The sequence below is a fragment of the Saccostrea echinata genome, unplaced genomic scaffold (assembly GCF_033153115.1).
Source record: "Saccostrea echinata isolate AGI-Se365-2 ecotype Australia unplaced genomic scaffold, CSIRO_AGI_Sech_v1 ptg000002l, whole genome shotgun sequence".
Taxonomy (NCBI): domain Eukaryota; kingdom Metazoa; phylum Mollusca; class Bivalvia; order Ostreida; family Ostreidae; genus Saccostrea; species Saccostrea echinata.
This window is the reverse complement of record NW_026889751.1, coordinates 11,867,113-11,892,642: the sequence shown is the minus strand read 5'-3', so window position 1 is coordinate 11,892,642 and position 25,530 is coordinate 11,867,113. Positions and strand designations below refer to the sequence as shown.

Genomic DNA, 25,530 nt, shown 5'->3' with positions numbered 1-25,530 from the left:
TCTACTTTCGCTTTAACCGATTGTGTGTCGTTTGGCTGACTATATTTGGCAAACGGAAAATTTTCACACGGGTAATGGTATAGAAACGAATTTGTTGGGAACATGAGAACGTATTTATTTAAAACATTTAAGAATTTTATTTCTCACGGAATCTGGGTCATAAAATTTGTGTCAAATGCATAAATTTGTATATAGGCCTGTATGTATGCCATTTGGACTTTGAACTTGGTGAAACAAGTGAATATTGTATTTGATGGACCGTTTATTGAAAAATCAATGCACATGCAGTGATTATATGACGATCTTCCGTAAACAAGCTTGTTAATTGTCTATCAATACATTTTCAAAATGCTATTTATTAAAAAAAATGATTTAGTTATATATAGTTGTTTTACCATGATAATTTAAAAGAGAAATATGTTCAGTTCTATAATAATAATAAAAATCCCTCTCCTTAGCATTGATCTATTCAAATAAAACAGTCCCAGTAACAGTTACAGTTCTAGAGTTGTGCCCCTTTTGATTTCTTCAAAACATTTTCATTTGTCTGCAGCTGCACCATATACTGTGAAATGTTATTTACTATGATTGCTTTCATCATATTTTACAATTGCCGATGATAATAAGTAGGACGTAAAAATGTAACTGTAACCAGTACAGCAATCTGACATTTTTTTTTTTTGAGGTTTAAAAATTAGAATTCACATTATTAAACTGCTTTAATAAATGTTTTCGAGAAATAGGATTTTGTATTTATATAAATGATATGTAATAAAGGTTGCATTTAAAGATTGAAATTTACATATATTCCCAAAAATGATATCTTGTGAGATTTTTTTTTTATAACTTATACATGTTATAATAGAAGAAAAATGAAAAGTGATCAATACATATCAATATGTATCATGATACACAATTAAAAAATATTGATATATCATAATACTTTTTTTGTTTATCAATATACTCATCCCTGATAATAAAATTAAAACAGGTAAAAAAAAAAATGTCCTTAAAACAATTCTCATTTCAAAACCTAATTTGTTTTTTCCTACTTTCTGTACCTATCTCAAGTATATTGGTGCTACTTAGAATACTCTGTGTCTCGGGACAGGCCCTCACAAAGGGGGTCCATAGAACATTATCATTAGAGCATTCAATCCATCTAAATGGTGGCAAGAAAACATTTGTGCGGTTTCTTGAATGAGATGTAAATAATTAATAAAGGCATGATTGTTTTAAACGGTAAGTTCACTTGAAAGAAAAAAATATATATAAAGAAATAAAATATTTTTTCAAATTAATGTACAAAACAAATATGACTCAAATTAGGGTTACAACTAATGGACCTTTGAGGATAAAAGTTACAAGCAGAGAATGTCTGATACAAATTCTTCTCCTAAAGGATGAAAAAATCTGTCTGACATGGTTACCAAATCAAGATTAATAATTTGTGATCATGTACAATGTATTCTCCTTCTCAAGTTTCAGTTTGATCTGATTAAAACTTAAAAGGTTTAGAAATCAGGTTAGATACCCATTATTCAGTTATTAAAAAAAAGATTAAAAGAACAGTGTTATCATATTTATTACTAAAAAGAACATTTTTGTAATACTGCTCCTTTTACATTGATTTGATAAAATGAAGACAAATCAACGAAGTCTATATATCTTTGCTTCTGGATTACTGTAAACCAACTTTTATTCGCGACGACTTTATTTCGCGATTTACCGGGAGTAAACTAGTTCGCGACGATTAATTTTCGCGATCAAGCCTTTTTTGGATCTGTTGTTAATAGAAAGAAAGACTTTAAGGACCGGTTCGCGGCGAGAAATATTCGCGATGACGATGCTCTCGCGAAACTCGCGAAAATTTCTCACACGCGAATAAAAGTTGGTTTACAGTATTTTCAAATTCAAACATATACAGCTACAGAGACGTCTAGTTTATAATATATCTGTTAAGAAATGTTTTGCTACTGTCTACATGTTGATAGTGAAATAGTTTTTTTTTTTTTTTTAAGTACATACATGTATGTACTTTTATTATATTTTCAACAGTGAAATACAGTAATTTATTTATTGAATAAAAGTGATAATTTTTCATAGTGTGGTAAAACTTGATATTAAATTTCCTTCCCCTCAAGGAGAGTGTTGTAAAAAATACTCCCTAGCTTGTTATAAGATGGCGAGAGTAATTATGAGAGAGACCTGCCAAAGTTTCTCAAAATTTTTGTTAAAATCCATGTAAACTATCTTACAGTCACTTAGCTATGATGTTCCAACTGCTTATTGACCTTATCAGCCTTCGACACTGTTATAAAAAGACGATAGCAAAAGGAAAATGAAAGAAAATGTAATAAACAGAAGATTCAATGTTTTTTAATTGGATATGATTTATTTGACTCGGCAGGATACAATTTTTTTTTTTATATTTTCCCTCGTGCTTTGCACTCTTGAAAATATAAAAAAATATCCATGAAATAAATTCCATATCAAATTATAAAAGATTGATTATCCTCTTTGTATGTTTAATTTTTGGTAGGTTACTATGAGCCGTAGTAAAGAGTTTACATAACAATTGAGCTGACGAAATAAAAATGGAGGAAGACATGGAATGTGAAACCACGGGGATTCACCCACACAGAGTGAAGGCAGAGAAGCCAATATATGACTCTGAATACTACGCAGCAGAGGCACTGGCCTGTGACATGGATATTCCTGTGATTTACAGCACTGGGAGGAACAAGGAACCAATTGAAGAGTGGTTGGAGAAAACTAAACCCTCTATAATTCACAGGTAATGAAAGGTATAGCTGACATTTTAAGAACATAATGCTTTGCCAAATAGTAAGAAAACCTGTATTACACAATATTTCCATTTCTGCTTGTTTTCTCTGTGATAACTCTTTGAAAGTTAGGAGAGTTGATTTCTTGATCATTCTAACGGAATGCAAATTTTGCCAAGCGAAAGGTCAGTAGCTAAGAAGGAATAATATGCATGTAAATCTCGTGCGGCTGTCGTTGTGTCTGACTCTAAGGAGGCCTAGTATGCATGTAATTCTCGTGCGGCTGTCTTTGTGTTTGACGTCAGTGGGCAGGGACTATTGAAATTGACATGTGAGGCCTCATGTAATTTAAATCTATTAGTCTACATTTTTAAAATCTAAATTTACAATTTTATTTCAAAATGAAATGGAAATATAAGGAATCACTGTCTAGTTAGTAGAGTATGCCAGGGACATCAATTGATAGTTGGAAACATGGGATAATTTATGCATAACGGGCTTTGCCCGTTATGCAAATTATCCCACGTTTCCAACTATCATTGATGCCCTGGCATACTCTACTAACTAGACAGTGATTCCTTAAATACACATACCAAAGTACACAAAACTACCAAGATCAAATTATGCAAAACCACTATTGGCATTTATAAGCTCTTAAAAATAATTATTCTTTTTTGTTAGAAAGTTTATAACATAGGCAAGTACAATCTAATTAAAATTAGATGTTCCGAATCCGCTACCGCTTCTCGGTAGCAGATTCGGAACATCCAATTTTAATTAGATTGAGGCAAGTAAATTTTGGTCCTGTGCATTTGATAATGTCAGAAAATCTTGGATTTGGGTTTTTCTATCATCCAGTTTACTAAATTTTTCCAGAGATGATGGATATGGATGGATTCATGTTATCCGTTCAGAGGATAGAAGAAACAGAAATGACTCGGATGAAATTGATGTTTTAGGATTACAAGAGGCATGGGAAAACCTAGAAGCATCAGAAAGAGAGATTTGTAAAGACAAAATTTTTGAACTAGCAAACAATTTTAGAGTAACTGCTGGTAAGTGGATGTTCTGGGTGTCAACTGGAGGAAAGGGAGATTACTTATGGTCCTTAGTTGCCAAAGGTATCGTAAGTGGAAATACTCTGGCTAAGCAGGCCAAAATCAGTGCTTCTGAAATGGGTAAAGAGGGTCCCGATGCTAATGAACATGTGGTGTGTATCTATAATGATGATTTTCTTGACAAAGACCAAGTATATGAAAGTGAAAGAACTATAAGAAGCCTGGGAATCAAATGTCAGCTTCATTACAAACCAGATGTGTTCACTTTGCTTGGAGTGTACCGGAAAAACCCTTGGAATCTCAGACCTACAATTTACACTAGCAATTTTGATGTCATAAGAAATCAGTCCATTATTGAAGAAGTTGGGTAGATTTTGGAAAGTGAAAGTGGACTTATGATTATTATTTTATCTGAAATACAATGAAAAATACTTTGTAATTTGATTTTTAAAGATGTTGTGAAACAAAATGTTAGTTAATTTAGAAATCATTATAATGTCATAAGATGACCAAAAAAGAATATAAAAAATATTTTACTTTACCTTTATAATTTGAGGGTGCATCTCTAAGCCTGCAGTTTTTACACATTACATTTCCCGATAGCTAGCACACCATATCTGCAAGATAAATGAATATATCAATTTAAAATTTGCAGAGGATTTCTATGTGAAGTGCAGTGCAGTAAAAAAAAAACTGCTTTTTTTCTGTGGCGCAAGGAAAATAGGAACATGGCGTTTGCCCACAAAGTGTAATAAATCTGTGAATCTAGGAATTATTATAAGATACCAACCTTTCACAATGGTTACCTGACTCACATTTCTCTATCTGACAAATGGGTGCATAGCATTACCTCTACATTTTCAAAATTTTCATTACATGCTCATTACCGCTACAAAAAAGGATACATTACCGCTACATTTAAAAGTATACATTACTGCTACATCATCTCTTTCGTTAGCCAGCGTCTTATGCATGTACACAGTACAACATATGCATGCATAAGACCTTTTTCCCCTATTTAAAAACTACTTTATTTCATAAAACATTTTAAAAAGTTTAAAATCAAGCACTGTCCATAGATAAAACCCACAGTCTTTACACATTCTTTAGACAATTTGGAGTGTTTAAAAGTCTTATTTATAAAAAAAAATTATATCCATTGATAACTAATCCTGCATTGCCACGATTTGTCACAAACTTCTTAATAGTAGCCATGACATTCATCTGACGCTAAATAATTACATTTCGACTACAGACTAATATATACTCATTTTGATTAGAATTCAGATCCAAATTGTACTTCACTACACGGTGAGTGAATTATATGGAATGGAACTCATATCTCGTGCCATTGCTGGCTTATTCGGTAAGTAGCGGAAATAGTTGTTTTCGGCATTAGTCCTTTTGATAAAATGAAGTGGTAATGATCGCCCGAAAATTTGAGAAAATGCAGCAGTAATGAGTTGAAATTTTTCGCAATATAGAGGTTGACCTCCCTGACAAATGAATATGTTAATGTATACAAGACCTCTTATAAGGTCTCAAAACTTAGTCAAAGACCTTGCTTCAGTTGCTTGTAGAAAATAGCAAGGTCTTTCACTTAGTTCTCCTATTTAGGATGGAATTTTACTAGGGATGTCAATTTTGTGAATAATTCATATTCGAATATTCAATGAAAGTATTCGAATATATTCGAATATTCGGTAAAGTAAATAAAATTTGGTTTATTTCAAATGTACTTCATTATACTATGGCAGGTTTTGCATCGGTATTTTGAAGTAAAATTGGACATAGACTTTTGTAGGTGTACAATAAGGAATTCTACATTTGATATTTGTCAATGTTTAGAATGAATAATTGATTTAAGCGTATTCAACAGAAATATAAATTTAACAAATGATATCTATACAAGCTCAAAGTGATGAACCAGTTGTTTAACCAGGGGCAAGATTGTCGTTTACTCTTCATATTTAAAAGCAAATAATTAATTACAGTTATCTGCTTGATAAAAGATATAATATAATTTTTGATTCAATGTTTTGATAATATAAACAAACACTTCCATAGACAATTTTCCTAGGTCATTAATATCCCGATAATGATTTTAAAATTTTAAAATTAATATTTAATCCGAGATAATCAAGTAATTGATGCATTATTCTGAAATTGAGCCCTTTACAATATTAAAGGCCGATTCTATCAAAGATGTAATTCAATGATCAATAAAATTTATTTTCATAAGTACACCCTTCACATCTCTTAGACATTCAAGAAAGGTTTCATTTCGTTGTCCTCGATTCTAGATCAGATCATATTAAACTACTTTAAAGAACTTTTTGTATTTTACATTAATAGTTCTTGTTTATTTCTTTTATACCTTACTCAAAATGAAATAATTTGGAAGATCTATTATATAACAAAGTAGCGAAAGGAATCAGGGGATCGCTAGTAAATAAAACGGGGATAATTCCAGCACTGTTAAAATTTATTACCTTTTTGTGAAATCTGAAAAACACCGAATATTCGAATCTCATATTGGAATATTAACTCATTGAATGAATATTTGAATATTCGTTGACATCCCTAAATTTTACGCTTAACATTACCTAAAAACTTCAAAACCTACGAGGGAGTATAGAATTTTGCTATAGTTAATTATCCTTTAGATGCTGGATTTATAGTCATAAAATTCCACAATGAGGTTAAGGTGGTTTACTTTTGGGTTGAAACACACCTTCTCTTATGTTACATTAAATGACAAGGTCTGTTCTTAATACAAGCTAATTCAGAGAACTTGTGTACGCCCACTTAAGGGAAAAAAAAAACAGCAGGGTGAAAGAACTGACAGAAAAAAAATATGCAGATGTAGAAAAAAAAGGTCAACCTTGACCCTTCAACTTTTGGCCTTAAAGTTGGTAGGGGTCTTTTTTAGTCAATTAAGTTAAAGAAATTCTTGACCTTAAGTTTCATTGCAAAAGCTTACACAGAACTAAAGTTATCATCTGAAAACTGTATATTAATTTAATTCCAGATCTTGGTCTTTGACCTTTTGACCTCAAAAATCAATTGGTCATATTGACAAACTGCATGAAATATCATTTCAAAACCTGAAAGAAAACTGGAGTAATCATAAGAAAACCATTTACTGCAAGATATGATTTTTCACCTTGACCTTTTGACCTAAAAAAAAAAAGAAGAAGCAAAATGGGTCTTCTTTAAATCATTTGGAGTTTTGATATAAAATTTCATAGAAATAAAAACAAGGAAAACTATAGTTATACAGAAACCTTTTTTTTTTTTTGCATTGTATGAATTTCCAACCTTGACCTTTGACCTAAAAATAGGGGTGCTTTTTAAGTTGTTAGGAGCTATGATATATTACTTTATTGAAAAATCTCTCAGAGAATTAAAGTTATCAGGAAACCATATTTTGCAATATCTTTATTTTGGACCTTGACATTTTGACCTCAAAATCAATATGGGTCTTTTCAAGGAAGTTGTGATATAAAATTTCACTGCAAAATCTCAAAGGGTTTTTAAGATAAGTGTATAGTCCAGAAATGAGTGTTACACAGACAGAATATATGAATTTTTGACCTTGACCTTTCACCTCAAAATCAAAAGGGGTCATTTTTAGGCCATAGGAAGTTTTGATAACAAATTTCATTAAAAAAAAAAGCTCAAAAGAAAACTGATAACATTTGCAATGTTTAAATTTGTGGCCTTGATCTCAGACCTTAAATTTAATCTTTAGGCCATAGGAAGTTGAGATATAAAATTTCATTGCAAACGCTCTTTGAGATATCATCTGGAAAAAAGTGTTCCACACAGACAGAATGTATGAATTTCTTACCTTGACCTTTTGACCTAAAAATCAATAGGGGTCTTCTTTAGGCCATAGGGAGTTTTGATATAAAATTTCAAAGGTTTTTCCAGATATCATTCAGAAAAAAAAGTATTACACACAGACAGACCCAAATTAATATCCCCCACCTTCAGTGAAAGCTATCAGAGAAAGCTATGTTACACAGACGGAGTATATGAATTTCTGATCTTGACCTTTCACCTCAAAATCAAAAGGGGTCATTTTTAGACCATAGGGAGTTGTGATATTAAATTTCATTAAAAGAAGAAGCTCACAGAAAACAAGATAACATTTGCAATGTTTAAATTTGTGGCCTTGATCTATGAGCTTAAAATTAATCTCTTTATGCCATAGGGAGTCGAGATATAAATTTTTTCATTGCAAAAACATTCCGAAATATCATCTGGAAACAAGTGTTCCACACAGACAGAATGTATGAATTTCTTACCTTGACCTTTTGACCTTAAAATCAATAGGGGTCTTCTTTAGGCCATAGGGAGTAGTGATATAAAATTTCATTGCAAAACCTCAAAGGCTTTTCCAGGTATCATTCATAAACAAAAGTATTACATACAGACAGACAGATAGATGGACGGCGAGACCCAAATTAATATCCCCCACCTTCAGTGAAAGCTATCGGAGAGATGGAAAGAAGGATGGATGGAAAGCCTAAACTATAATATGTCTGTCAATGGATGGTCACATAAAAAGAAAACAATAAAACGACTCCTTATCTGTTCTTTATTATTAAATAGATAAATAAAAAGTGGGTGTTAAAAACCATAATTTCTAATAAATAACAAACCTTTTTTAGGGCATAAAATATTGCACATGAAAACAAATCATGGTAGATATACTCATGTAAATAGATGAATGACAAAAAACTACAGAAATTCAAAAGAATTCAGAGGAAAATATTGCACTCCATCACAATAAACTCACAAACGGGTTAATACAATTCAACACGAAGATTGTCAGAAGCTTTAAAATTTTAAAATCAATGAGACAAAAATATCAAAGGGTATTTTCAATTCTTCATCAAACTTCAAGTACCTCCTGTGACAAAAAGCCAAGACAACATTCACTCTTTTTTCTCTTGTTTGTCAGTCTTTTCAACACACACATACACAGCATTCAATTGCTGATCAGTATAATGTTAATACAGAATCTCTTTCACTCTATTCATTATTTAACTTCTGCTTTAGGGTACCCCTAAACAGAACTTAGTAATTAAAAAACATTCAGATGCTTTGTTTCTAGTTCATAGCAAACTTCAGAAAACAAAGAAAAAAAGGTGCAGAATACAAAAAAAAAAAGATCACAAAATATTGTATCTCCATGTGTGTACATCCCAAGATTGATATCAAAGAAGCAAGATCAGGGATTTGCATCTGAAGTCTTGTCAATTGTGAGTCAGCGAGAGGAGAGAGCTGTTCAGCTCTTGTCCCCCTCGTCTTCGTATTGTTTTCTGAAACAGTCCCCGACTGGGAAGAAGTCCCACGATCGCTGCTGATACAGCTCCCACACGTACGATTCCTGGCCTGTGTACTCAGTGTCAGGCTTGTTAATCAGGTGCATCAAGAAAAACCTAACACAGAAATATCAAACATAAATATTGGTAATTACAAAATACATACATTTATTACATGGAACTTCAAAAATGCATATACACTGTACCTAGATCTACTTGTACTAAAAAGTTGATTTTGTTCACATTCATAATGCTATCATTGTCATTGAAGATGTTGTTTCATATTAACTTATTAACTACTAGCAAAGGAATCAGTAGGAATTTGAGAAAATAGAAGTAAATAAAATCTGGAATACTGACCAGAGAAATTTTACTTACATGTAATTGGCAAAATTATGTTCTTTCATGACATGGGTTTCAAAACCATGAGGGACTTTATCAAAATATTCTTTTCCTATTCCACAGATGAAACATTTTGACTGAAAAATAATTTTTTTGTTGTACAAAATGCCAGAAGGCTCCTGTAAATGTGGAAAATGTTTTATCTTGAACAAAATGCCAGACGTCCCTCACAACATATAAATATTGTTTTGTAGATGGTCTTACCTCCATATCTTCTTTCACTTGTTCAAGTTGATCTCTCAGTTCTCCAAAGGCATCAATAATTAAACCTGTAGTAAAAGTATACATCAATAATTAAACCTGTAGTAAAAGTATACATCAATAATTAAACCTGTAGTAAAAGTATACATCAATTAGATATCATTGAGATGGTGGCCATCTCAAAGGGCTTTCAGCAACGAACATGAACAAGAGGCCCATGGGCCTTGAATCGCTCTTCTGATAAACTGTACAACCTATCACTTCTATTTGAAGCCTCAAAGTATCCTGTATATTTAGATAAACCCTTGAAATTCCAATTCACACTCTGAGAACCCAAGATGATTCTAAGCCAATTAGTACCTGAGAGTTGGTCATGGTGACCTACTTATCACTTGTCATTCTCTGAGGACCCATCAACTAAGTTTGATGATTCTAAGCCAATTAATACCTAAAATATTTTTTAAAATTATAACCATAAAATTTTATAAGTAGGTCAAAGTGACCTACTTTTCAATTGTTTTACTCCAAGGACCCAAGATACATCGACTGACAAAGTTTGATGATTCTAGCCAATAAGTACCCAAAATATTTAATTACTGACATAAATTTTCAAAAGTAGGTCACGGTGACCTACTTTTCAGTCAACCTACTCCGAGGACCAAAGATGCATCAACTGACAAATTTTGACGATTCTAAGCCAAATAATTCCTGAAAATATTAAATACAGCCATAAAATTTCAAAAGTAGGTCACCGTGACCTACTTTTCAGTTGTTGTACTCCGAGGACCCAAGACGCATCAACTGACAAAGTTTAATGATTCTAGGCCAATTAGTACCCAAAATATTTGATTAAAGCCATAAATTTTCAAAAGTAGGTCACAGTGACCTACTTTTCAGTTGACCTTTTTTGAGGACCCAAGATGCATCAACTTACAAAGTTTTATGAACATAGGACTTAAAATGTCCAAATTATGCCTCTAAAACGCTTTGAAATCGAATGCCTGCAAAGTTCAAAAAGTAGGTCACTGTGACCTACTTTTTAATAAATATGTTTTATGGCCCCAAGATGCATCATCTTACAAGATTTAATGATTCTAAGCCTCCCCGTATTCGAATTAATGACCTTAATTGTTTTAAAAAAGATTAGCCATAAAATTCAAAAAGTAGGTCAAGGTGACCTACTTTTTAGTTGACGTACTTTGAGGACCCAAGATGCATCAACTGACAAAGTTTGATGATCATAGGCCTTAAATTGTTCAAAATATGCCTCTAAATCATTTTGAAAAAGAATGGCCGCAAAATTTAAAAAGTAGGTCACCGTGACCTACTTTTGAGTCAACATGATATGAGGTCCTTAGATGCACCAACTGACAAGATTTGATGATCCTAGTCCTTATAGTAAGCAAAATATCAACATTTTAATAAAATGTAATTTTTGGTCAACTTTGAAGTGACCTTGAGACCACGCCCTTTGCCCCAGGGTAAATCCCCGTGCAAAGAGCAAGAGCCACTTAGGGCCTTTTTTGGCCCTGAGAATTTCTGAAAAATCGAAACTGCTCAGTTTTGGTTGAAAATGCAGTATTTATAACTTGGACCCTTGGTGACCGTGTATCCATTGAACATGACGTAATTTTCTCTCTAGTCAATGCATTATGACGTCATAAAATGCGTCATTTTTCCCATATCCTGAAAATTCCCTTAAAAATGGCCAGAAGTTGAGGCATTTTTTCAATATTTCATATAGAGCACAACCTCTGATCCAAAATATGCAATTACATAATGAAAGATCTGTGTCTGAAGATCACAAAACATGTTTTAATTTTTGGATCGTGGGCTGTGCTCATATTTTAATTCTTTGTTGAAGGTAGTCAAATACGCATGTTTTCTACAAAATTCAAGAACATTGCATTTTCTCAAAGCCTGTTTTCCAATACCTGGTTTCTCAAAAAGAAATTTTTTGTAGGAAATGAAAGCACTAAGTTTCTACTTTATTTTGATATATGAAATGGGACAGAGGGTGATAGTCAATTAATTGATATAAGGACAGGGCCATTTTATGCATAAAGTGAACCTAGCTCTTTTAATCTACAACATATCCTCATCCTTTTATGTAAGTTTGGTGATAATCTGCCCAGTGTCTCTAGAGAAGAAGATTTTTTAGCAACCAGTACTTTTGTTTCTATTTTCCTAATTATCTCCCCTTGTTAAAGGGTCATAACCCCAGTTTTAGTATAAAAGGGAGCCCTTGGGCCAAGGATACCCTGTGACAAATTTGACAATAATTGGCCAAGGGGTTCTTGAGTTATGGCCCATATTCTAAAAAGTTTACGCACACCGCACAAATGGCCATAGCATTAGCTCTTTGAGCCTTTGGCTCAGAAGAGCTAAAAATGTAAGGTAGTCTATTTTTTACCTTGACCCTTGACCCAGAAACTTTGATCAAGGTCACTGCACATCCATTGACCAGTGGCACTCTGTGAGTGAGGTACGAGCCACATTGGACCAAGGGGAGAGAAGATATACTCCAAACAAGGATTTTTCATACTGTGGTTTTATCATTATTCGTGGAACACCCAATTTTCGTGGATTTCGTTGTTGAGTCGATCCACGAAATCAAATGTTCATCGAAGTTTGGTGCCTCCATTTTGATTTAAGATAAACCTTTAAAAAGCCCATTAAATTCCGACTTTCGTTAATATATGCAAATACCCCCCTTCCCTTTTCCCAAACATGTTGACTTTTATCAACATATTTTATCAGAATAAGAATATTTAAAAAAAAAAAGAAGAAAAATACTATTAAATAATGATCTGGACTTTTTGAGCAAAAATGTGTTAATATTTTGCACGGAGATAAACAAACAACACGTAGATCTGTCAACACGGTGGATACCAATCAGTTGTACTACCAAAGGATAATAATCAGGCGTAAATGTGTTAAATTTAATTGTTATTCTCAAACAATCTAACGGCCGAACCCCATTATCACCTGCACAATGAAAACGACAAATTATTGTTAAATACATGAAAAATATTCCGGTAGAAATAATTAATTACTCTCTGTTCAAAACAAGCTAAATTCATACAAATTATCAACACAATTAAATGCTAATTTGATTTTATCTGGTTGGTTTGAAACATATTTTTTGTTAAACATGAGATAACGGGTATATATGTTGCAAAAGTACTGCCATTTCGAAGCCCTTCACGGCTTAATTGTTTGTTGACCATTTTGCAGAGTCAGGATGTGTTTGTTCGGCGATCTACAAACAAGGGGGTCTGGATGTCTCTGTCAAGTCCAAAAACACATGCTGTGCACATGAAAATAAGTATCAAATACTATTTTGTAAATCGAATTTTTGTTACTTTTAATATCCTGTTGCCACATTTAAGTATCGTCTGTTGGCAGACATGTGTGCCTAAAAGATAAAATTCAAATTTTCTTAATATTTTGAGATACTTGCACATCTTTTTTCCCCAAACGTTGATGGAATAAAAGTCTAATTAATTGTTTTTAATAATCTGTTTCAATATTTGATATTTAATTGACCCATCGGGCTCATATTGTTACAGTGGAGACGGTATTTGGAATGCCTCATCCTTTTTTGTTATACCATGTATACTGCGTTGTAAACGCTTGAAGGTTCTGAATTATAAAATTACAGATGAGTAAAATATAAATAGTAAATTAAAGAGTTTTCACCTGTTAGTAATTCTTTTTAAATATTTACGTACTCTTAACATTGTAAATGGCATGAAGGTTCCCGCTAAAGCTTACAGCGAGAGAAATAATGATAAGATGGCATTTTTTTTTTCTGTTAGCACCATTATCCACGAATTTACGTATCCTCGAAACTGATTTTTACTTAATCCACGAAAATTGATACCCACGAATATTAATGAAACCACAGTATAATTCTGCTATGACCTTAACCTTAGACCTAGAAACTGGTTCAAGGTCACTGCACACCCTTTACCCAAAGACACTCTAAGGGTGAAGTACATGTGCATGAGCCAGATTGGGCCAAGGAGAGAGAAGATATGCTTCGGACAAGAAATCTCTGACGGACAGATGGACGGAAGGATTGATGGACAGAAGGATGGAACTGATCACTATAGGATGCCCACAGAGAGGGACCCTAATAATTAAACCTTGGGTGTAGTAAAAATATACATCGATTATTAAACCGTAGTGGAGTATAACCAAACAATGCAACTCATTTTCAAATGTACATTCTGCTGAGCTGATGGTCTAAACTGGTGGTCCTTACCCTGAATGATGGCTAGAAGAATGACAATGACAAAGAAGAAGAAGGTGATGTCAAAGAGAATTCTGTACACTTCAAATGGATCGCCATCTGCAGGCTCTATCTCGTCACCTGTATAAAGGCAGAACAACCTCAGTGATATGTCAATGTATCAATGTGAGATATATAAAATATTTGATTTGTGTCTGAATCAATAAATTTTGATAGCATACCAATTCCTCCTCCTGCTCGAACTCCAGTGTGTAAGTGATACACAAAACACTGAAACAAGCAAGACATGCTTTAATTAACAGAAAGGAGACAAAAAAGATTGTCCAAAGCAACTGGGAGATGATCAAATATAAATTAAATGCAGACAAGATATTTTCTTGCTATCTCCATTAAGAATACAATGTAGAGTAATCCAATAATTTGATACATACAGTGAGCATGTCATGACACTTATAGTCAACAGAGCCATCCTCTTCTTTGACATAGAACTTGCGGAAAAAGTTGAAGGCTATAACAGTGTAGATATAGACAACCACACTGGTCAACATCACTGTCAGCACCAGCTGTTAAGATAAAAATGGTCAATATTTACAGTAGGTCACAGTCAGCACTAATTGTCAAGAAAATGGTCAATGTTTACAAGTTCAGTGAAGCAACTGATTTCTGATTTTAGAAGTCATATTGTGAAATTATAAAATCACGTGTATATGTACCTGTTTTCCATTGTGTGTTACAGACTGTAAAATTGTTCTTAGTGTCTTGAAACCAATGGCAACATCCAACAAATGAGCAGCAAAGAAAAAGTAATTGAAATTTCCCATGGCAGAAAAGATGAAGTACCATGCGATATAGAGGAAAGACTGGAAAAAAAAGTTTGACAATGCAAAGAAATACACTGTGATCTTTTCCTTTCTCACTTTACATAAAGTATGAAATGTACCTACAATATGTGATAACTAAATCTACTTACATTGTCAGTGAAAATGACACCCCATTTCCAAATCTGATACTGCCAGTCAACATTGAACAAGCTAGAAGGAAGAATTACAAAATCATCATTTATAAGACGAGAAGCTGTATGGCAACTCAAGAATAATTTTCGGAGAATAAAAAATTCAAGGAACATGCATGCTCACATGAAAAATTTAAAATGTACCCATCCAGGGAGTTGAAATATACATTTTACTTGAACTTTAATCACTTATAAGAGTACACAATTTACATACATGTACATCTACCTACATGTAGTTTGGGTATAACACCATTAAAATAAAGAAGCATGAAAATTTTAGACCATAAAATTATATAAAATATTTCTGTGGCAGGGATCAATCAAGCTGAAGTAAGTCGTTTCACACATTGTATTTAGCATATTTTTAAATCTAAATTTCCAGGATAATATTATTTTACTTACAAACTTGGGAAGAATCCTGAAGATTTTGTTTCTTCAATTTTGATTGAATCTTCTTTGTCCATTCCCAGTAAGTTACTAATAGCTTCATAGTCATACTGCTCAGCATACCTGGCACGTACCTTAAAAAACGTTACATTAGATGTTTTAATGATTTTATCATTTCCCTGTCAATTCATTCAATGGATATAGAGATTCTTAATTTTTGGAATACAATTTTTCACCATTTAGAAGTCAAAATTTTTCTTTCTTAAGAAACAAGGATTTGTGAAAAACGTTTTTAATCATGTTAGCAATTAATGAGTTACAGCATTTTGATTTTTCTCTAAGAAAATGCAATCCATTTCTTTTCATGTCTGAATATAAGTTGCTCTCGCATATAATAACATTCCACAGAAACATTCCAAATCTGCTCAGTAACCTTTACATTTACTCACTTTCTTTTTAACAAACTTGTCCCAGTAACTATCTGGGAAGGATTGTGTGTTGAGAACCAGTTTATCCCAGTGACCTTTGAGGTCATCTTCTCCTGGTTGTTCAGCTACCCATAATCCTTCAAACTCCAACTTTCTGGCAATCTCCTTCTCTCTCTTGAATATGACTAGAGGCACTTTGAGGCAGTAGTAGGCAATCAGCATTGAAAATGAAACCAGAGAATGGACCACGGCCAGAAGTCGGGCAACAATCTGCATGTAGGTTTCTCCCTGCATTGTAACCACCTCGTCAAACTCCTCTTCTTCTGTCTGGTTCCCATCTGACACTTCTTGTTCATGGGGCACCTTGTTAACCTTTTAATTGAAAAGTCAGCAATAATGCCTTTGAATTGATTAAGAAATATGCACATGAGGATATCATAATATATACATGTAGTATCAATTGTAAGAAATTTCCTTTCCTTCTTTCTTGCACAAACAATTTTAAAAAAATATTATCCCTTTGATAAAAGGACTGCATGGTAAAAAAAAAAAAAACTTTTAAAATTCATCCAAGCATTTACAGCATGGGCTCTTAAGACAATATTGTGCAAGAAGAGACTAATCAGATAACCTTTCACTTGAAGATTGTAGATTGAATCTGTACATGCAATCCCTGTCATATGTATGTAGCCCTCACCTTGTAGAAGAGCAGCAGGAAGTTGATAATAAAGGCAAGGAACAGGGCAACATACTTAAAGTTGTAGAAATTACGGGCAAACAGACTCTGCAATACAAAATAGAATTTAGCTATAAATCCATGTAATAAAAATAATTTGTACCTTAATATTACTGACACTAGCTATAGAAAAACCATGGTACATGTTAGAAAGTTAACAACTCAACAGGTGTAGACTGCACAATCTATACAAACTAGTTTATAAATGTTAGAAAAAAACATAAATTTTCTACATAATATAAAATTATAAATTGCTAGTATACTGTGTTCCAAGTAAGAGCTTTACTTTTAGAAACACAACACATATATATTTTCTTTATGCTGTTAATTTTTTTAGATAAAATTAAATCTCTGTATACATTAATTATGTAAGAAAATGCACACACACACACCGAGCTATATTGTGTACGGGTACTATTATCCTGCATACTGTGCAGAGAGTTATTGTGCTGCTAAAGAATCTAGTTTTTTATATGTTCAGTTTTTTAGTAGTGTGCATAAATTCTGGGGAATAAATCTTCAAAAACCTTGAAGATCATGCATTTTTGTATACAGTAGATCTAAAGAGAGGGTATCTTTTGTACATTTTTCATGCCATTTCCTCGACATATGTGTTTTAACATTGTAAGGTGTCTATCAAGCTCATACAGAACTCCAAAGAGATAATGCAAGAAAAGGGCATTCAATCATGCATAAAACTGAACAAAACAAGTCAAAATTTATTTTTCCAATCTTCTGCAATTCATCATGTAGCTAATTCTCAACTTATTATATCACAAATATTTATCATATTTTTAACAAACTCTTACACATACATTTATTTACCAAAGATAACATTTTCACCTAAAATCCTCAAACCTTCCCTCTTAATCAAACTAGAACTGTCCAAAAGGGACAAATACCCCCCGCTGGGTTTTTCAGAGGTGCCAAATCACTAATACATGTGTATTTTATGGATCTAAGAGGTGTTTTCTTATAAACATTTAGAGTGAAAAAATAATCGCTCATTATATTTTTTTTAATGAATGAAACCAAGGAACAACCTAATAAAACATCAATACCAATACATTGTAGTTACATTGTTTTTTAATACATTGAAAAAATAAATTGCAACTATCTGTCATCTTTCTGAAGCATGACATTCTGCATTGATTGTTGAAAAAAAAAATCAATTAATTACAAAATCAAATTAATCTTGATAACTTTATATCAAATTCATTTTAAAAATGAAAGGCTGGTCATCCAGTAACTATGTACTATGACAGACAATAAATTACAATTAAGGGAATTAAAGAACAGAGATCTTTAAATTCCCAGGAGATATTAAGATAACACATGCTTGATCAGAGATGCCCTAACAACTTCCCACACTGAACTCATTAATTTATCTCTAACTGGATGATGTCCACTCATTAGTCCCAAGGGACAAATGGATTTACACTATCTGCTATGTAATGTAAAAATTGTTTTTAATACTTGGTGATTTTTTTTTGTTTTAATGAATAGTTTTAAGCTGTAGTTCACATTTTTGTACAGATGTTCTAGATTCTGTGTCTCAAACCTTAGAAATAAACCCAAAATGACTAAGTCAATAAAAATGAAAAAAAAACCCTGTAAATGCAGAAAAATGATCAAATAATGTTGAAAATACCAGGTGCATATCTTCATATGGTAAATAATCAGTGTACAAATTTTCATACAATTCTATGAAATAGTCTTTGAGTAAAGGTCAGGACAAAACCACATAATAAAAATGAAAAAAACACCTGTAAAATGCAGAAAAATTATTCAATCATGATGAAAATACCAGGTGCAAACCTTCATATGGTGAATAATAAGTGTACAAATTTTCAGACAAATCTATGCAATAGTTTCCGAGAAACGCTCAGGACAAAATCTTGTCTACAGACAGACGGACAGACAGACGGACATGGTGATTCCAATATACCCCCCCTAAACTTCGTTTGCGGGGGGTATAAAAATATAATTGTATTGACCCAGTGGTTATGTGTGCAGTGTACGAATACTGAATCTCATCAGCAAAAAAAGGATTAGTGAAAAGAGGAACACTTCAGTGAAGGAAACTTTGGCAGAGTAATTTCATGTTTCGAAGTCAATCTTTATTGTTTATTACCCCTATAGAAAATAACTTCTGTCCTAATACCCTTAAATACTGAAAAGAAAAGAAAATCATATATCTAGAAACTTAATCTTCATGTCAAGCAAGGGTTAATACTAAAGTTATATAATAATGTTGAACAGGCAACAGATAACCAAGTCTAAATATCTCCTGTAGAAGGGAGACAAAAAAGTTCTAGACATAAAAATTAATGTTACCTAAAGTTATAACATTAAATGCTTCAGAATCTATAAATAAACATAACTCACAAGAACATATTTTCCATAATCAAATCCCTTAGTCTCATATGGAACATCTTCCTCGGATGATTTGGATTTACTGAAACAAAGATATTGATTTCATAAGGATCCAAATTGTCCCTTAATAAGTCTTAATATATTTGTTAATAGCTTTAAAAGCCTTACTTAATTATAATTTATAGATACAGTTTAGGTATACCTTCCAAAGATGAATTTTACTTTCAGTAACTGTTTTTTTTAATGAACTTAAAAGTACAAGTAAATACCTATCTGCAGAGGTCCTGGGAGGAGGGATGGGTGGTGCTGGTGGGGAGGTGGTATCCTACAGAAAGAATTCAACAATAAACATGTACATGTAACTATTTTAATGCCCCTCTTGCTATAGTAAGGTATACCTCCATAGTTTATCTTGGATAAAAAGAGGATACAATTTTTATATCAAAGATAAAACAGTAATTAAAATTCTGCCCATAAAAACAGCTGACCTGTGTAGTGACCTCTGTGGGTGGTTCTGTAGATGTACTGGGTTCTGGACTCTCTGCCCCAGTCTCTTGTTGGACAGCAGTGGGGGTGGTGCTATAAAAAGTACCATGCATTTCATTCACCATACTGTGAAATCACTAATTTTTGTAGGCATTTCATTTTCATTGTTTTCGTAGTATGAAGAGTTCCCATAAATTCATATCCCCACAAAATGTAAATTTTCATACTGCCATGTGATGTTTCTCCTTTCACCATATGAAATAAAATCCCCTCAAACCAGTTATTTTTTCTCAAACCATGAAAATTTGACCCCCTCGAAAATAAGTGATTTTACAGTCTCTTTAAAGACCCTCTATACACCAGTGCAAAATGTTTTTTGGACACTGAGAAAATTATACTGTATACATGTGTAAATGTTAAGCTTATCTATTGAATTTTCAATATACGGTACGTGACATTTACCCCCAGGAAAAATGTTCAAAGACAGCAAAGTTTCAATGAACAGAAATCACTGTTGTTTACTTCAGTGGATAAAATATATGCAAAGGAAGTGTCCAGTTAATTTATCTTAGCCTTTTAAAATGTTCAGAATGCTTGAATTGATCACAGATTGAGTAATACACTGAAGATTTCAATTTATTTGAATTCAGATCTAGGGGCAGATCACTCTAACTACAGAAAAATACCACAGAATCAGAACTCTTTAGTGTGCAGTGTAGAGAGGGTTCTTAAGCACCTAAATCTTATACAAAATCTTGGATAAGCTAAATGTACATCTGTTTATCTACTTACAGCCCTTCTTCTGTGGGAACACCTGGAACCCCATTCAATATAGGCTCCGTCTTCTGTTCTTCGGGAAGGGAGGGTGCTGGAAGAGCTAGGATTTCTGGCTGTTCTATGGTTTCTTTATCTTGCTCACCCTTCATCATGTTCACCACAAATTTCAACAATGTCCTTTTAAAATAATAAGAAAGAGATGATGTAATCTCAAAAGATAGTGAAATAGATGAATGTAAAGAGTGCATGTACTTGTACTGTACATATCACATAAATAAGCAACTTAACTTATTAGACAAGTTGATTAAATTCAAACAACAGGTCTAGCTAAGGTCTAGTTAAGCTATGATCCATAACTTACCAGAACACATGAAACACGAAAGTTAGGAGTGTGAAGGCCAGTTTGACACAGAGTTTGACCAGTGTCCAGATCACCTGGGGCCAGGTCATCCTCTTGAATGCCTGGTAAGTCGTTTTCAGGTTTGTCCACGTGAAAAATGACAGGAATGTGGCCACAGCATTATACAGGAAGCGGTACGTCATCTTCAGTGGCTCCAGCACTCTATTAATGACAAAGGTTCATAGATAATTCCTGTATGTTTGTATCTGTTGCAGAACTTTACTTTTTGTCATCTGCATGATGTGTACTGACAGAACATAATTTATGTGACAGAAGAAAAAACTGATGATAATGAAAACAGAGATGATGATGATGACGACCTACCCTCCTCCACTCTCCTCTTGCAGTCCCATGCCACTCCTCAGTGCTGCCATCCTCTGTTCCTCAGCACTAATACTGGTGGCATGCTGCATCTAAATGTCACAATGCCCATATTGTTAATTTAAAACTTAGCAACATCGCAAGTGTATAATAATGTTTCAAACTTCCAGAATACATCAATAACACACACTATGGGAAATATCATGAAGTATATTCACACATCAAAGATGGATGAATCTAAATTACCTCAAATATAGTGTCTTCACAGAAATTGACAAAGCTCTCTAGTTTCTCTTTGTCACCTCCCTCATTGACCACACTGTGCAGGAATGATCTCTTGGACTCCTACATTAAATCATACACATAGTATTATTAAACACGCAGAGCATAAATAAATTGCCCAGAGTGACATCAATATCATTACAACATTGCTAAGGCTTAACCTTGATCTGTGGTTTCTCCCATTGGTCAATGTGAGATTGTTTGATTTCAAAGTATACTCTCTCGATCTTGTTAGCACTGCCCATGATCTCTATCCTGCCCAGATAGGGACCAAAATAGTCTAGCACAGAGCGGGCCTTCTCTAGGAACCGCTCCAATCTGTTAACAAATGTAAAACTTTATCATACAACCTTTCTGCAACCAAAAATTCTATTACATTGAGATTTTAATAATATTACCCCTCCCCTTTAAAACACCTTTTTAATTTCTTAAAATTGCTGTTTTGAAAACAAGCACTCGTAAATCCAACTAGTATATTTCCTCATATTCCTAACAATCTTACATGTATATGTGTGTCCAACATTATTAAGCTCATGTATATTTCAAACATGGTAGAAATGTACCCAATCAAGATATTCAAGAGTTCAATATACTAGTACATGTATCAAAGTTGAATCTAGAATTCCTGGTTAAGCAATGGTTACAGACTCACTTTTCAAGTATGCTCAAGATATATGTAAGCAAGTCCAACAAATAAGCATTCTTCTTTTTTTATGTGTATGAAACAAAACTGCATAAAAACTGTTTATAACAACAGAAGGTATGTTTGCTTTACCTGGGGTCATTAGGCATGTGCTCTGACAGATTGGTGAGGAGGACAGCCATTGTAAAGCCTATGTCTTTGGCGGGATTGTGGAATCGATCAGTGAACTCGTTAAAATCCACCTTCCCATCCTGGTTAGCGTCCACACACATCATGATGTACTCGATCTCCTCTCTGTAACAACACCAATATATAATCAACTGTATGGAATAATTACATATATGATATATTGAGGTTTTACTAAAATGTAATGAATAATTATATATTTAAAGTATTATGACCACAATACAACAGAATCTTGATATTTATTTATTCTTTTAAAATATGATGATAGATTTTACCACATTTACTTTGCTTGTCTTCTTCTGTAAAGTTTTAAGAATCAGTAAGAAAGAACACAGAAAATTCCATGCCCACATTTCTATGGTGCATTAGGGAAAAGAACTATAAATTCTTCAGCTACCAAAAAGTTCACATCAAATGTGTCGAGCCAAGCCAGATGTCTTATCTTAATGAAAGGGGAGAAGTAACTTAAACCTCTGTAACTAATAAATAAAAGAAAATCTATTTCAACAACACTGAATATTTTACATAACCAACAATAAATGGACACATGCTGACCTCAGATTGCTAACTATTTACAGACATGATAAAAAAAAAAAAAAGAACAATTCCCATGCAAGTAAATAAAAATGCTTAAATGTGGTTAAAATGTAGTACCTTCAGTAAGGAATGTAATCTACACGAAGTTGTTTTTGTTTTATGAACCACAAACACGATAAAAGACAATGAGCAGGGTTTTATATGGAAGACAGAATTTCGTTTAGGAAATCATGTTGCAAATCCAGATTCTATTATTTAAATCTTTAAATTATTAACCTATGAATATGCCTATAATTTGTATAGTTTATGGCAATGAACTCCACCAATGAAGATTAAAATAGGTTACATATTCAACCACGTTCTAATGATTACATGATTTCTTAAAAACTTCAATAGATGTCAACAAATGTAAGGAACAAGAGATTCTGAGGTGGACCCAGTTAAAGTTCTTACCTTAATTATTTAGTTTTGTTTGTTTGTTTTTAATCAGTATATTAAAGCCAGACTACAACAGGTAACCCAAGTATGAATTCGTATAAATTCTTGATTATTGGGTTGCTGAAGGTGTTTTCTGAATGCTCTGTACTTCATTCAGAAGCTATGTGTATTTCATATTATTTGATGTAACTATTGCATTAAAATGATATTTTAAGAATCTTATTACTTATGTAGCATAGTCTATGCATTGAACAATTATCAACAGAATGTGGGAAATGTCTTGCTTAGTAATTTGATAAAGCATAAATCGCAATAAAACCACTCATTAAAAAAAGAGATGAAAAGTGTTATGGGTTAAATTTTAAAATGCACTTCAACTCTTGCAGTGCGAGTGCAAAAATCTTCAACAAGGGGGTTTCACACATTGCCATACTCATTGTAAATCTTCATTGAATCTAAAGCCCTGCGGAACTCCTTAACAGATATCCAACCATCACCATTCGTATCATATTCCTAAAATTCCATAACAAAGTCACAACACACACTAAAGCTAGATGACATTGAGAGCAAGCTGCAAAAATGGTATCAAGATGTATGTCTGAAAGATGAACTGAATATTTCTGGCTTGTTTTCAGATTCTTAATTGTGGTGATATTTTATCTTCTCTCATAATATTCTTGCAGCCTGCTTTATAGGAGATGCACAAATATAAAAAGATGTCTAGAGTGCTGAAATACATCTGTGTTCTCACAACATGGGACATTTTTTACACACCGAGAATACATTTTCTGTGCCTCCATAGCACGTTTAAATTCTTTGGCTGAAATGTAGCCATCCTTATTGGCATCAAATTCCTATAATGTAACATGAAATATGTTTTCACAAAGCTCAAAGCTTAAATTATGTAAAGTACTGCATTAAAGATCCCACAAGGATATACATGTACATGGACATTTCACCAATACTTATGTTTTTTTTTTTCAGATTACACATCTAAGACAACATCAAAGTGTCTCCTTCCTACAGAAAACATACATGTTGATGCATCTAACATGAGAAAGCATGGAGATGTGAAATCAGACCTTTCATAGCTTGAAGTTTTCAAAGAATTTTTATCACATGAAAATCAGAAGAAAAAAAATCCGGCAATATTCTTACAATGACAATATTTTTACACCATGTTCCTCTAGAATTGATTTCTTTGAAACTGGGAAAAAACCCAAGTAAACAAAACACATTACCAAGAAGGCTTCTGATGATGTAAGGTCCTTCATTTTCAGGAAAATGTCAAAGAACTTCAAAATCATCTGAAGAAAAAGATATGAATAAAGAACAATCAATTAATATTTACTATATTCCTTGAAACAAAATGCTGCCTGATACAGACCCAAGAACAGAATTTACCTGAAAATTATACTTAGATTAATGCTGATTTAATAGTTTTTTGTAACTTTACATTTTTTAAAGTAACAATTAACTACAGTTGATCTTCGATATCTTGAACACGGATATCTTGAATACCATGGATATGTCGAAATGATTCAGAAGTCATCACCACATATTTCTTAAGTATTTTACCCTTGAAATCTCGAACCCTCAGATATCTGGAAGTATTTTTTCAGTCCAATCAAGTGCGAGATAACGGGGTTTGACTGTGTCTGATAACAGATCTTTAGCTTTTACCTCCACATTGGCCTGAGACTCTACAAGAGTGTCCACCATCTGTTTTCCTATTGGACCATTCATCACATTTCCTAATCAAACAAAAAGGGGGCTTATTATACAATAAATTATCCTGAATTCACAGAAAAAGGAGAGAAGTTTACCCCAAGTGGGGAAAAAGTTAAATACTAATTTTATCAATTTATTTACAATAGATAACACCATCAATTCATTTTCAATACATATAATGTGCTACTAACGCATGGCTTTTACTATTTCTGAGTAAATGTATAATACATGTATATAAAAGATAACAATTCTCTTAATTGCTAGTTCTTAATAATTAACATACCCTCTAACATAGATAACAGCATAATCATCATTTCTTTCTGGAGTTTCATGAATTCTCTAAGCAGTTCCAGCTGTGTTGAATCCTTCAAAATCAAAGAAAAATACATCACCACACACCAGGCACTACTCCATAACCACACTGAACACACCTTTATTTTAGATTATGCTATTAAATCATAGATCCTTGTTTTCTTTGAACAAACAAAGTTAAACTGAATTGGATAAATCCAGCAGGATCCCAACCTTGGAAAGCTTATCTTGCATGTGGGCAAATATATAAAGGAACCCTCCTACTGCATCCCAGAGTCGACTGTGTGCTAGGGCAAGCTGGTTCAGGGAACAAGGACCCTAAAACAATATATTACTGTAGTTGATTCTCTGAAACTGCTTTAAAACACAATTTTCTTCCATATTCAACTAAAGCCATTCATATATAGTACTTATAGAGTAATCATTGATAAGCTCTC

The 25,530-nt window shown here is 33.0% G+C and overlaps 2 protein-coding genes across 4 annotated transcripts in view; one reads left to right on the top strand and one right to left on the bottom strand.

Moving 5' to 3' along the window:
• Positions 1–17: 17 nt before the first annotated feature.
• Positions 18–4,385, top strand: LOC133172701 (UPF0696 protein C11orf68 homolog). The gene is made up of 3 exons (XM_061307654.1): positions 18–71; positions 2,543–2,797; positions 3,663–4,385. Exons 2-3 carry the CDS (start codon positions 2,598–2,600, stop codon positions 4,213–4,215), a joined length of 753 nt encoding a protein of 250 aa, XP_061163638.1. The 5' UTR covers positions 18–71; positions 2,543–2,597; the 3' UTR covers positions 4,216–4,385.
• A 4,048-nt stretch (positions 4,386–8,433) lies between these two features.
• LOC133172666 (ryanodine receptor-like) overlaps positions 8,434–25,530 on the bottom strand; it is a 98,112-nt gene continuing 81,015 nt past the window's right edge. The window contains exons 91-116 of one of the 3 annotated variants that reach the window (XM_061307616.1): positions 25,307–25,411; positions 25,065–25,146; positions 24,734–24,804; positions 24,292–24,357; positions 23,825–23,904; positions 22,022–22,183; positions 21,408–21,564; positions 21,211–21,309; positions 20,968–21,056; positions 20,605–20,805; positions 20,259–20,420; positions 19,469–19,559; positions 19,250–19,305; positions 18,993–19,062; positions 18,739–18,777; positions 16,566–16,652; positions 15,890–16,240; positions 15,456–15,574; positions 15,012–15,072; positions 14,755–14,901; positions 14,473–14,604; positions 14,263–14,311; positions 14,054–14,161; positions 9,787–9,851; positions 9,559–9,659; positions 8,434–9,297 (exon numbers count right to left, since the gene is read on the bottom strand). In XM_061307616.1, coding sequence (XP_061163600.1) covers positions 9,144–9,297; positions 9,559–9,659; positions 9,787–9,851; positions 14,054–14,161; positions 14,263–14,311; positions 14,473–14,604; positions 14,755–14,901; positions 15,012–15,072; positions 15,456–15,574; positions 15,890–16,240; positions 16,566–16,652; positions 18,739–18,777; positions 18,993–19,062; positions 19,250–19,305; positions 19,469–19,559; positions 20,259–20,420; positions 20,605–20,805; positions 20,968–21,056; positions 21,211–21,309; positions 21,408–21,564; positions 22,022–22,183; positions 23,825–23,904; positions 24,292–24,357; positions 24,734–24,804; positions 25,065–25,146; positions 25,307–25,411 — 2,904 coding nt within the window. In that variant the 3' untranslated portion in view covers positions 8,434–9,143. Of the gene's footprint in view, positions 9,298–9,558; positions 9,660–9,786; positions 9,852–14,053; positions 14,162–14,262; positions 14,312–14,472; positions 14,605–14,754; positions 14,902–15,011; positions 15,073–15,455; positions 15,575–15,889; positions 16,241–16,565; positions 16,653–18,738; positions 18,778–18,992; positions 19,063–19,249; positions 19,306–19,468; positions 19,560–20,258; positions 20,421–20,604; positions 20,806–20,967; positions 21,057–21,210; positions 21,310–21,407; positions 21,565–22,021; positions 22,184–23,483; positions 23,564–23,824; positions 23,905–24,291; positions 24,358–24,733; positions 24,805–25,064; positions 25,147–25,306; positions 25,412–25,530 lie in introns of all 3 variants that reach the window. The other 2 variants (XM_061307624.1, XM_061307633.1) reach the window with 2 other exon arrangements.